This window comes from Chelonia mydas, chromosome 1 (genome assembly GCF_015237465.2).
Source record: "Chelonia mydas isolate rCheMyd1 chromosome 1, rCheMyd1.pri.v2, whole genome shotgun sequence".
Taxonomy (NCBI): domain Eukaryota; kingdom Metazoa; phylum Chordata; order Testudines; family Cheloniidae; genus Chelonia; species Chelonia mydas.
Window position 1 is genome coordinate 186469644 of NC_057849.1, and position 13814 is coordinate 186483457.

Sequence of the window (13814 nt, forward strand, 5' to 3'; positions counted from 1 at the left end):
AGAGGTGGATAGCAGGATCACAAAGAATTCCAGTGGTGGCAATAAGCAACAACCAAAAGAACCAAGTGAAATAAGCAGAAAAGTCTGCAAGCGTTTGTCAGATAAGTGGGTGAGGTTTGTGACACCACTCAACAGACTCATGTGGCCCATTTGACAAGCTTGGATTCTGCAGAATCCACATTTTTAAAATTAAGTTTCTAGCTCTCAAGGCCGTCAAGAAATTCTTCCAAGGTACACCAAACATAAACAAATGTATTGTTCTCCTGAGTCTAGAAACTGACAAACCAAAACAATGGCTCTGAGAGGTGTCAGCAATTCCATCCAGAGAAAGGGGAGAGAAAAAACAGGAAGGAAGATGTGGAAGGAAAAGAGACCGAAAGGAGAAACAACAGTGGTCCCAAATGTGAGACTACTTTACCAGATGCAACAATAGGACACTTAATTATAATTAAAACTAAAATTTCATAAAGGCCATATTCTACCTTTGATCTTTGTTCAAAACTCTCAATGATATAACATCTGATGTGGATAAAGGGTAGTGTATCTACCCTTAAATGTATATCCCTACCAACAGACAATAATTAAAAACAAAATCCAGAATGAGTTTGACAGCCATACATTAGACATTTTAAGTCACTGCTCTTCTCTGTCCCAATTCCCAACATAAGTCCACACAAAAGAGAAAGGTAAATATGTTGAACTTCATGAATTCTTTCAGTCAGAAACAAATTACCTGAGAAACTGATCATTGGTTTGTGTTTTCTTTTTTATAACTCAAAAAAGATGTCTGATTTTCTCTCAAAGAAAAAACAATTATGCACCTTAGGTTTTGGTCTTTGATGTAAAAAAAAATAAAATAAAATAAAAAATCAGGTTTTATCAAAGGGTAGCTAAGAAGAAAAGTAAGACAGACAAAATGGTAGTACAGAGTAACCCTGGACATATAGTACAATACATAGAGATCTTTGAGGTTCTTTGGGATGAAAGCCACTGTAGAAACATAGAATACTCTCATTTGCTTAATCCTACCTGACAGGCTCCTGCCACCGTTTTAACCAGTTACAGCAATTGGCCATCAGACTAAACATCCCTCTTCGCCAGCCATCCAAGGCCAAGGAAGCTACTGAAATTGTGTGTAGACAGGTCAGAGAACTCCAGTGAGAGAGACAAGGTGGTGGAGGAGCAGAGAGCACCAGCTCAGGTGCAGTCTTGTCACTAGTAGCAATGAGGAAAACAAAACAAAGAACACAGTCAGTCCCCAAGCGTACCAAAGCAAACTCTCTTTCCCTTATTGGGAAGAGCCATCCCCCTTATAACCATCCCTATCCTAAGACTCTGTTTACACTGGGCATTAGCCCTTATTTCAGGCATCTGTGCAGTGCTAAATTACTGTAGATGAGGAAATCTGCAACTTGCACCAGTAGGATTTACCCAGTTTTCAAGCAGAGACAAACCCCATGGAACAAATTGTAGCTTTCTTGGATGACCCATCACACAGCTATGCTGATGGCTGAAATCAGTGATAACTTCAAGTGCAGTCACGATCTAAAATCCTCACGGGAGGAGCATCAGCACATAGGTCTTGGGAAAAGGAGATGGAGCTATTTTTAAATGTAAACTTTCAAATTGGTCAGGCTTCTGATTGCTTATCTACCCAGATTTGGCGACTTAAGAGTAGTCTCAGATGCTTCCTCTTCCCCATATGCTTTGCCAGTGCCAATTTTTGTAGGATTTACAATCCCATTTCCCTGTTTGTTTTCTGGAGTGATGGGGGAATATTTCTCTCTCCACTGTTGCTACGTAAAACACCCACACAAACAAAGGCAACTGATTATACACTGATTATACCTAAAGCTTATGCCCAAATAAATTTGTCAGTCTCTAAGGTGCCACAAGGACTCCTCATTGTTTTTGCTGATACAGACTAACAGGGCTACCACTATGAAACTTGATTATACACAATGAGCAGTCAAATGCAAAATAAACAAAAAATTAAAAATGGTCTGATTTCAAGGTAGAATGACCTTAGGTGTTATAAACAACAGTAGGAGACAAGTGTGATTTTTAAATTAAGTGTCCCTTCAAGTTTATGCTGCTGGGACAGAAAAAGCATACCACAACTAATAATTAACCATAGTAGCTTTCCTATTATCTAGTGGTTGACATGGAAGACTATGGGAACCACCCTTCCTAACACCACCATTCCTCTCTCCACTAGACTCAGCAGCAGCAAAGAAGCCCATATCTCCATTGCCAGCTTCTGGGAAGCACAAGTATGCTGAGATTGTTACCAGGAAACTGTCCTCAGAATCTACTCAGAGATATTGGTCCTAATGCCAGCCTCTGACTAATGAGGCTTCAAAATTTATCAGCAGCTTATCAGGCAGCTTGGAGACAGATTTCTCACCACAAACATTCCAAAGCTTTCCAGGGGTGGAAGGAGTGCCTCTACAACCACACTCCTTTCCTAGTCTCTTGGTTGCTGGTGGAAGAAAGTCTTCAGTAAAATAGTCATCTCAGAGTCTCTCTCCTCCTCCCCCATCAATAACTACATCACCTATTTTTGCTACTGCTTATGGCTTTCCCAGAGAGTAGCATGAAACCGGTAGTTCAGGGGTTCCCAAACGGGGGATCGTGACTCCTCAGGGGGTCGAAAGGTTATTACCTGGTGGGTCACGAGCTGTCAGCCTCCACCCCAAACCCCACTTAGCCTCCAGAATTGATAATAGTGTTAAATATTAAAAAAAAAATTAATTTATGGGCGGGGGGGGTGTCGCACTTGAGGCTTGCTGTGTGAAAGGGGTCACCAATACAAACATTTGAGAACCACTGCAGTCGTTCTTGATGGCTTCTCTGCTGCCTACAGGGTTTGAATGTCAAGGACAAAACAGAGCAGAACCTTGTTAATTTCACTCTGCTGTTGCTGCTCAGCAAAGCTAGCAGCAATCACAAAGGACTGGAACCCAAATAAGCGGTTCTCTCTTTCACCTTCAGGGACAAAGCCTATGAGATATAAATGTAGGCAAATCATTATCAGGAAAAAATACTATATCTATGAACAAAGTCACACAGTGGAACAAAACTAAAATACATGTTTTTGTATCTTCACAGTGTAGGGCAAAACTGTTTCTAGGTAAACCACCATCATATCTTAGATTACCAGACAATTTTTGACTTTGCTGTGATGATGTAAGCTGAGGGTGCGGAATTTTCATCCAAGACAACAGTCTGATGACTCACTTATAAATAAAAAAAAAGAAAAAAAGCGCTTTTAAGACTACCCCTCCCCAAAAAGTGTTTTAATTTAATCACATTTGGCTCTGTATTTATCACATACCCTGCCTGACTTGTCTTTAAATTTGAATTTTAGAAGAGGGGATGGGATTATTTTAGCTGTATTTTATTTTGAACAAAAATTCAAGGTGGTTTCAACAGTAAAAGCTTTTTGGCAAAAAATTTAATTGTATTCCTACCAGCGAAAACTAACTTAACAGATGTACAGAATAAGAAGGAACACTACTATGCTATGAGACAGTAACAGACAGAGCTACTACAAAGGATAGTTGAACCACTAAAAGTTGTTCTTCTGTAATGCAAAGTTACTGCACAAACATATCCATGCATCCTTGTTGCAGTGTCCAGCCACTACCCTGCAGACAGGTCTAGTGTACTGGTGGTCTCTTCCACCCTGGGAGGAGATGGTCTTCCGGGTGGTACCAAAGATCCACTCTACTCTGTCTAGAGAGTTCATATATTGTTTGCACTGTTGTCCTGGCCAGATCAGTTTCAGACTATTAGAGAGACAAGGTAGGGAAGATATTTTCTTTTATTGGACCTACTTCTGTTGATGAGAGAGAGACAAGCTTTGGAGCCACACTGAGCTCATTCCCCCCAAACACACACACCTGTGGGAAAAGCAATGCCTAGCTCCAAAGCTTGTCTCTCTCTCCCCCCCCCCAAGAGAAATAAGGTCCAATACAAGATATTACCTCACCCACCTTGTCTCACTGCAGACCTAACAGTCTGCCCGAAGTTTTGCCCACAAACTTCTCTCCCAGGACTGGAGCAACCCGCCCTAGGCCAGGAAGACAGGCCGGGCTGCCCCCACCACCCCGGGGGGAATGAGGCGCCGCAACGCCCAGCCCCGGCATGACGCTCCCGGCAGCAGCCCCCAGGGTCTACGGCCAAGCTCCCCCCGCGCGTGAAGCCGGGACGCGGCTCCGGCACCTGCCCGGTGGGAAAGCGCCCCGGGGGGGGGGGGGGCAAGCAGGACCGGCGGGCACCGCGAACCAGCCCAGGCAGCCCCGGCCGGGACATCAACGGCGGCGCGCAGGCGCGAGGGGAGCCGGAGCAGGCGCCGGGCGTGGAAGGCGGGCGGAGGGGGGGCGCGTTGAGAGGCTCAAGCCGGGCGCGCGCGGCCACCCCGTTACCTGGCGCTCAGCGGCGGGGCGAGGCGACGAAGCCGCGTAGGCGCCTGTAGCCCCGCCCGCCGGCTGCTGCCCCCGCGCCGCGCCCTGCCCCCGCCATGAGGGCCCCGGAAGCGGGGGGGGGGGGTAGGGGGGAGTCCGCGTTCGGGTCGCTAGCTCCGCTCAGAACCGGCTCCTCCGGGCCCAACGCTGCCGCTGGGGTGGCACGTGACCGGATCTCCCCCCACCCCCCCCTTCCCTGCGCTCGCCCATTGGCTGGGGTCGGGGCCACACGGAGACCGGTACAAGCGAGGCAGAAGGGGCACGTAACTAGGATGGTCACCCCTGGTGACCGGGAAGGGGGCGGGGCCACCATGGTAGCCAAACGACGGGGCGGAGCTGTGGGAGAGCCAATCGGGAGCGGGGGGGGGGATTTTTGTTGCTCGAGGAGAAAGGGCAACCAATTGTGTCACGGGGGCGGGGATAGAACTCTTGGGGCGGGGGAGAGACTCCAGCTTCCAGCCCCCGGCGCGCGGACACGCACGCGCACACACACATACAGAGTGCTGGGGGCGGGGGCAGGGCTCGCTGCATCCCTGGAGAAGGACCACGGTGTCCGCGGCGTGTAAGTTACGCGGCTCCCAGCTACACTGGAGGACTGCTATAGCCACCCACCCTTGAATTACACGGCATGGCAACACCAGCAAATTCCCAGTCCCAGATTTTCCCCCAGCAATGTGTGTCTTGTACTGCCCAGCTCCCCCCCTGGACAGCACAAGCTCATAGAAAGTCTGTCATTTCATTCGTAGAAAATGATGTGCACAACCCATGTTATCCCAAAGGCTTCAATCCAAACACTCTGCTTTAGATAAAACAATAAAACAAGTTTATTAACTACAGGATAGGTTTTAAGTGATTACAAGTAATGAGGCATAACTGTAACTGTTATTTTCTTGTAACTGTTGGTTACAAGAAAATAAAACACACAATGCCTAAATTAAACTAAATTAGTTCAAACTCTCACCCATTGTTCGAACAGTCTTACCGGCTGAATTTGTTTCAATGCCCCAGTTCAATGCTGCTTCCTTTGTTCTTCAGGTGTTGTGGATGCCATGGGCAAAGAGAAAGGGCTTAATTTGGGATGTCTGCTTTCCCTTCTTTTAGTGCTGTCTTTTCTTCAAGAAGCAGCTCCAGGGGAGGGTTAGGAGACAGAAACTGTGTGGATAATCACAGACCATTGCTGTGGCCCCTTGTGGCATGTAGTAGTTTAGAAAGTTTAGTGTCTTTTTTCTTTTGTAGAGAAGCAAAGTGTGTGTTGTTTTTTGGGGGGTGGGGTGGGGAGAAAACCTGGATTTGTGCTGGAAATGGACCACCTTGATTATCATACACATTGTAAGGAGAGTGATCACTTTAGATAAAAGAAAAGGAGTACTTGTGGCACCTTAGAGACTAACCAATTTATTTGAGCATACGCTTTCGTGAGCTACAGCTCACTTCATCAGATGCATACTGTGGAAAATACAGAAGATGTTTTTATACACACAGACCATGAAAAAATGGGTGTTTATCACTACAAAAGGTTTTCTCTCCCCCCACCCCACTCTCCTGCTGGTAATAGCTTATCTAAAGTGATCACTCTCCTTACAATGTGTATGATAATCAAGGTGGGCCATTTCCAGCACAAATCCAGGTTTTCTCCCCACCCACCCCCCCCCCCCAAAAAAACAACACACACTTTGCTTCTCTACAAAAGAAAAAAGACACTAAACTTTCTAAACTACTACATGCCACAAGGGGCCACAGCAATGGTTCCCTCAACCCACCCAGCAATATTGTTAACCTATCCAGCTATACTCTTAGCCCAGCAGAAGCAGCTGTCCTATCTTGGGACCTCTCCTTCTGCCCCTCCACCCCCCATGAACATGATACAGTTCTGTGGTGACCTAAAATCCTATTTTCGACTTCTCCGACTCAAGAAATATTTCCAACACACCTCTGAACAACATACTAATCCACAGAGACCTCCCTACCAACACTACAAAAAGAAGGATTCTAGGTGGACTCCTCCTGAAGGTCAAGACAGCAGACTGGACTTCTACATAGAGTGCTTCCGCCGACGTGCACGGGCTGAAATTGTGGAAAAGCAGCATCACTTGCCCCATAACCTCAGCTGTGCAGAACACAATGCCATCCACAGCCTCAGAAACAACTCTGACATCATAATCAAAAAGGCTGACAAAGGAGGTGCTGTTGTCATCATGAATAGGTCGGAATATGAACAAGAGGCTGCTCGGCAGCTCTCCAACACCACTTTCTACAAGCCATTACCCTCTGATCCCACTGAGAGTTACCAAAAGAAACTACAGCATTTGCTCAAGAAACTCCCGAAAAAGAAAAAGCACAAGATCAAATCCGCACAGACACACCCCTGGAACCCCGACCTGGGATAGTCTATCTACTACCCAAGATCCATCAACCTGGAAATCCTGGGCGCCCCATCATCTCAGGCATTGGCACCCTGACAGCAGGATTGTCTGGCTATGTAGACTCCCTCCTCAGGCCCTACGCTACCAGCACTCCCAGCTACCTTCAAGACACCACTGACTTCCTGAGTAAACTACAATCCATTGGTGATCTTCCTGATAACACCATCCTGGCCACTATGGATGTAGAAGCCCTCTACACCAACATTCCACACAAAGATGGACTACGAGCCGTCAAGAACACTATCCCCGATAATGTCACGGCTAACCTGGTGGCTGAACTTTGTGACTTTGTCCTTACCCATAACTATTTTACATTTGGGACAATGTATACCTTCAAATCAGCGGCACTGCTATGGGTACCCGCATGGCCCCACAGTATGCCAACATTTTTATGGCTGACTTAGAACAACGCTTCCCCAGCTCTCGTCCCCTAACGCCCCTACTCTACTTGCGCTATATTGATGACATCTTCATCATCTGGACCCATGGAAAAGAAGCCCTTGAGGAATTCCACCATGATTTCAACAATTTCCATCCCACCATCAACCTCAGTCTGGTCCAGTCCACACAAGAGATCCACTTCCTGGACACTACAGTGCTAATAAACGATGGTCACATAAACACCACCCTATACCGGAAACCTACTGACCGCTATTCCTACCTACATGCCTCCAGCTTTCACCCTGACCACACCACACGATCCATCGTCTACAGCCAAGCTCTGTGATACAACCGCATTTGCTCCAACCCCTCTGACAGAGACAAACACCTACAAGATCTCTATCAAGCATTCTTACAACTACAATACCCACCTGCGGAAGTGAAGAAACAGATTGATAGAGCCAGAAGAGTTCCCAGAAGTCACCTACTACAGGACAGGCCTAACAAAGAAAATAACAGAACGCCACTAGCCGTCACCTGCAGCCCCCAACTAAAACCCCTCCAACGCATTATCAAGAATCTACAACCTATCCTGAAGGATGACGCAACACTCTCACAAATCTTGGGAGACAGGCCAGTCCTTGCCTACAGACAGCCCCCCAACCTGAAGCGAATACTCACCAGCAACCACATACCACACAACAGAACCACTAACCCAGGAACCTATCCTTGCAACAAAGCCCGTTGCCAACTGTGCCCACATATCTATTCAGGGGACAACATCACAGGGCCTAATAACATCAGCCACACTATCAGAGACTCGTTCACCTGCACATCTACCAATGTGATATATGCCATCATGTGCCAGCAATGCCTCTCTGCCATGTACATTGGGCAAACTGGACAGTCTCTACGTAAAAGAATAAATGGACACAAATCAGATGTCAAGAATTATAACATTCATAAACCAGTCGGAGAATACTTCACGACAGCTTATGCTCAAATAAATTGGTTAGTCTCTAAGGTGCTACAAGTACTCCTTTTCTTTTTATTGTAAGGAGAGTGATCACTTTAGATAAGCTATTACCAGCAGGAGAGTGGGGTGGGGGGAGAGAAAACCTTTTGTATTGATAAACACCCATTTTTTCATGGTCTGCGTGTATAAAAACATCTTCTGTATTTTCCACAGTATGCATCTGATGAAGTGAGCTGTAGCTCACGAAAGCTTATGCTCAAATAAATTGGTTAGTCTCTAAGGTGCCACAAGTACTCCTTTTCTTTTTCTAAAGTGATCACTCTCCTTACAATGTGTATGATAATCAAGGTGGGCCATTTCCAGCACAAATCCAGGGTTTAACAAGAACATCTGAGGAACGGGGGGGGATAAACAAGGGGAAATAGGTTACTTTTTATAATGAATCAACCATTCCCAATCTCTATTCAAGCCTAAGTTAATTGTATCCAATTTGCAAATTAATTCCAATTCAGCAATCTCTCGTTGGAGTCTGTTTTCGAAGTTTTTTTGTTGAAGGATACTCACTTTGAGATTAGAAATCGAGTGACAGAGAGATTGAAGTGTTCTCCGACTGGTTTATGAATGTTATAATTCTTGACATCTGATTTGTGTCCATTTATTCTTTTATGTAGAGACTGTCCAGTTTGACCAATATACATGGCAAAGGGGCATTGCTGGCACATGATGGCATATATCACATTGGTGGATGTGCAGGTGAACGAGCCTCTGATAGTGTGGCTGATGTGATTAGGCCCTGTGATGGTGTCCCCTGAATAGATATGTGGGAACAGTTGGCAACGGGCTTTGTTGCAAGGATAGGTTCCTGGGTTAGTGGTTCTGTTGTGTGGTATGTGGTTGCTGGTGAGTATTCGCTTCAGGTTGCGGGGCTGTCTGTAGGCAAGGACTGGCCTGTCTTCCAAGATTTGTGAGAGTGTTGGGTCGTCCTTCAGGATAGGTTGTAGATTCTTGATAATGCGTTGGAGGGGTTTTAGTTGGGGGCTGCAGGTGACGGCTAGTGGCGTTCTGTTATTTTCTTTGTTAGGCCTGTCCTGTAGTAGGTGACTTCTGGGAACTCTTCTGGCTCTATCAATCTGTTTCTTCACTTCCGCAGGTGGGTATTGTAGTTGTAAGAATGCTTGATAGAGATCTTGTAGGTGTTTGTCTCTGTCAGAGGGGTTAGAGCAAATGCGGTTGTATCGCAGAGCTTGGCTGTAGACGATGGATCGTGTAGTGTGGTCAGAGTGAAAGCTGGAGGCATGTAGGTAGGAATAGCGGTCAGTAGGTTTCCGGTATAGGGTGGTGTTTATGTGACCATCGTGTATTAGCACTATAGTGTCCAGGAAGTGGATCTCTTGTGTGGACTGGACCAGACTGAGGTTGATGGTGGGATGGAAATTGTTGAAATCATGGTGGAATTCCTCAAGGGCTTCTTTTCCATGGGTCCAGATGGTGAAGATGTCATCAATATAGCGCAAGTAGAGTAGGGGCGTTAGGGGACGTGCTGGAAATGGCCCACCTTGATTATTATACACATTGTAAGGAGAGTGATCACTTTAGATAAGCTATTATCAGCAGGAGAGTGGGGTGGGTCAGAGAAAACCTTTTGTAGTGATAAACACCCATTTTTTCATGGTCTGTGTGTATAAAAACATCTTCTGTATTTTCCACGGTATGCATCCGATGAGGTGAGCTGTAGCTCACGAAAGCTTATGCTCAAATAAATTGGTTAGTCTCTAAGGTGCCACAAGTACTCCTTTTCTTTTTATATAAAATGTATCATAATCCTGTGAAGAGGTGAACACAAGAGTACAGGCTGTCACACTGGTGTCCCCGGGGAGTTGTCTGGATGAGGAGCTGACCCTGGTATCCTGGGGGGAGGCGGGAGGGTGTCTGGCTGGGGAGCTGTGCCTGGTGTCACTGAAGGGGTGTCTGTGGCTGGGGAGCTGTGCCTGGTGTCCCCGGGGAGGTGTCTGGCAGGGCAGCTGTGTCTGGTGTCCATGAGGGAGCGTCTGTGGCTGGGCAGCTGTGCCCAGTGTCCCCAGGGAGGTGTCTGACAGGGCGGCTGTGCCTGGTGTCCCCAGGGAGGTGTCAGGCTGGGGAGCTGTGCCTAGGGTTGCCAATCCTCCAGGATTGTCCTGGAGTCTCCAGGAATTAAAGATTAATCTTTAATTAAACATTGTCATGTGATGAAATCTCCAGGCATGTGTCCAACCGCAGCTGGCAACCCTAGCTCTGCCTAGTGTCCCTAAGAGGTGTCTGTGGCTGGGGAGCTGTGCCTGGCGTCTGCCTGAGCTGAACCTGGTGTGTGGTGCCCCCGGGGCGCGGGGGCGGGATGTCCGTCCCTCTCTGGATCTGGGTGGGAGAGTTAAGATCTGGGTGGGAGAGCTAAGATCAGAAAATGCTGACGAAACTGAACTTTTAAAGAAGCCCAGGAGTGAATTTTTGCAGACTATTGTCTTACTTTTTGCAATTTCTTTCTCTCCTACCCCGCAAGTTTTCCGGGCAGCTGAAAACCATCACTTGGCGCTCAGCAGCCTCCTGGCTCTGGCTGCCCTGGAGCGCCGAGCATCCTGTTTATGCTCCATGAGAAACACTCCGGAACGTTTCCTGGAAGTGTCCAGCCCCCCCACTGTCACTCCCTCCCCCAGCTCTCCAGGACGGCCGGAGTCCGGCACGAGATCCCCTGCCGCTGCGGTGCTGCTATTTCACTCAGAAGCTGCAGCAGGCACAAAGCAAACAGAGGGGCTGTGCTAACCAAGGCGCCCTGTCTGTCCATATCTCCCCCGCACCAGACACACGTGCCTGGTAGCCCCTTCCAGCTGCTTTCTGTAAGGATGAAGCTGCTAGACAGGCGCTGCATCGGTTTCCACACTTGTTTTGTTGTGGTGATTGCTCTCTCAGAGGCCAGGACATGTAAGTAAATTCAGCAGCTTCAAAACTTAGGCCAAGTTCACACTTGCTTGTTTGTGTGGATAGTTCAGATTGGTTTTTGCTCCTTCCCTTAGCCCTTGTTATGCACCGCACCTGGAAACTTACTGTGCATAACAAGGCGATGGAGGCAGCGGTCTATTAATCTATCAGGCTCCTAGATTGCAGTCGTAGAAAAAACATTACTGCTTTGTACGTTTGTAGAAATAATTTGCTGCTTGCCTGTTTTCTTCTGGGGACAGATCCAGTGTCATTGAGATAGCAGAATTCAGAGTGATTTAGGCCATTAGCCCCCATTTGTGTCAAGTTCGTTTTGCCCCGGGCATCAGAAGGAGAGGGGTTTGTTCTGAAAATGTGACAAGAGTTCCAGTTTTTGCAATGGTAGGTCTAAGTTCTCCCCTCGTTTTTTTACAGACGAAACAGACCCCTTATCATCTTTGTGCAATTCCTGAACTTTGAGCTTCAGCGTTGCTGTTTTTCTTTTTCTTTTTCTTCAAAATGCATTAATATGGGTGAGCAAACCAGACTCCCCGCACATTGCTTTAGCTAAATGTGGAGGTCACTTGTGTGACAGAAACAGGTTGATATTGCTGACTTTTTTAGCACTAAAAACAAATGCAGTCCTGTGACTAAAGTAGCCTCTAAATGAATTCAAGTTGGGGGCCTTCTTTGCTCACGGTCATTATTTTGCATATTACTTATTTCCAGTGAATTGTTAATACAACTCTAATGTTGATAAAGTGCTTTGGTACAATTTTTACATTTGACTTATTATTCATTTGTTTTCTTCAGTCAAATGACTGTGGTCTGAAGGTTGCCTGGGCAGCATAACTTCAAAGCTGATGCTTTGAAATTAGGCAGGATGCTACTGGTAATGTGGATTAGCTGAAAAGGCACGTCCAAATAGCCTTTTGTTAATGTAGAGAGAGGAAAAATATTCTGGAGGCAATGGGGGAGGGGCCAGTTTGCACTCAGGTCAAACAGCACTCTTTTGCTGGTGCCAGAGTAAGACCATTCACAGGGAAGTAATTAGTGGCACTAGCAGAATTAGAATCTTTAAAATGTAACATGTTTGTGACCGGTTTAATGATTAAACAGTCAGAAAAAACCTAATATTTACCATTCAACCTTTTGTTTAAATGCTAGAGAATGACGAAAGCTCATTTTCTACCTTATTTCTGTGCAGAGCCTAAAAGAAACCCCTTTTTTCACATGCCTTTTTCTTCTTTGTTCATGTCTTCTTCCTTAGTTTTCTCTCTTCCCTTACTCCCCCATTATATTACCCTCCCACTTATCTTTCCAATAACATAACATTCAAATTGCCATATCAGTGCAAACCCCGAGTGGTTCATCTAGGCTAGTATTCCAGTTCTGGCTCTACCAATGCCAGGTGCTTTCAAAAGTATCCCCAATAATTCATCTTGTTGTCATGGACTCATTAAGTTTAAGGCCAGAAGGGACCACCAGACCATCTAGTCTGACTTCCTTTATCTCACATGCCACCACAACCACCCAGCACCTGCCTAAACCCAACAACTGACATTTTAAAGTGACTAAACTATGATGTGCCACAGGCAGAGAGTAGGAGGGACCGAAGTATTCCCGTGCCCCAGGCCCCTGTAATATCAGGGAATTCATCCTGCAATGGCAGAGAATTGTGTAATACTGTAACCATCATGGAAAATTTGCTTTTGTGTATGGCTGCTGATCAGTTTACGCCTTGAAGCATGAGGATGGCCAGCCCTTATAAATGTTGTTATATGTACTATAACTACTTATGCTGTTCAAATTCATATAAGTGGCTAATCAATTTTAACTAAAATATTTTTCTCAATAATATCCTGCAGCATTCAGCACTGGAGGATTAGTTACAACCTGCATCAAAAAATCCTTTTATTGAATTTAAATGTGCTGAATTTTAATTTAATCAACAGTCCTCTTTGGAGCTGGCTGGGAATTTTCTGGTGAAACAAAGCGTCCTCAGAAAATGCCAATTAGTTGAACTCAAAATGTTTTGTGAAAACATCTCGGGTTTGCCAAACTTTCATTGAATCACAGCCAGGGTTCCATCAGAAACCTGCCTGGTTTCCTGGTGGGCTGCTTGGGACCCCAAGTCTTCCAGGGCTGGTGGCTCTGGGACAACTGTGCTATGTGCACTGCCCCAGGGCCACAGACCCTGGGAGTCCTGGCAGCTGCTGATCGAAATTGATATGATTATTGTCAGTTCCAACACTGCTTTACAGCAGTGGTGAAACTAAAGTCAACATGATTCTTGTTAATCAACTGCTACTGGGGTCCCTGGGAGCATGTTTCATTTCAGAAATGCCCTCGGTCAGCATTGCCAAAACAAATGAAATTCAGAATTTCTGGTTCACTGGAAACGTAAAAAAGAAAAAACATTTAATTCTGAATTGAAACAAAACCAAATGTTGAAATATTTAAATTTCCTGCTAACCAAAAATCCCAAATTTCAGCGAGCCCTGCTCCTCTTGTTCTTGTATTATAAGAAGAAAGTAAATTGGATCTCCCAAATGTCCTTCTGTGGACCTTTAATTATTTTGTATGACCTTCGGGGAAAAAAACAACGTTACATTAAAA

At 45.9% G+C, this 13814-nt stretch overlaps 2 protein-coding genes across 12 annotated transcripts in view; one reads left to right on the forward strand and one right to left on the reverse strand.

The window, feature by feature from the left end:
* ARL13B (ADP ribosylation factor like GTPase 13B) overlaps nt 1-4737 on the reverse strand; it is an 81290-nt gene extending 76553 nt beyond the window's left edge. For 5 of the 11 annotated variants that reach the window (XM_037907074.2, XM_043538476.1, XM_043538475.1 and 2 more), the window contains exons 1-2: nt 4431-4730; nt 1030-1215 (exon numbers count right to left, since the gene is read on the reverse strand). In XM_037907074.2, the coding sequence (XP_037763002.1) occupies nt 1030-1088 (59 nt within the window). In that variant the 5' untranslated portion in view covers nt 1089-1215; nt 4431-4730. Of the gene's footprint in view, nt 1-1029; nt 1216-3998; nt 4145-4430 lie in introns of those variants that run through there. The other 6 variants (XM_037907089.2, XM_037907079.2, XM_043538477.1 and 3 more) reach the window with 5 other exon arrangements.
* Nucleotides 4738-10681: 5944 nt separating this feature from the next.
* The window catches only part of PROS1 (protein S), a 45003-nt gene continuing 41870 nt past the window's right edge, over nt 10682-13814 (forward strand). The window contains exon 1 of the mRNA XM_007057546.4: nt 10682-11201. Within this exon, the coding sequence (XP_007057608.2) occupies nt 10865-11201 (337 nt within the window). The 5' untranslated portion in view covers nt 10682-10864. The remainder of the gene's footprint in view (nt 11202-13814) is intronic.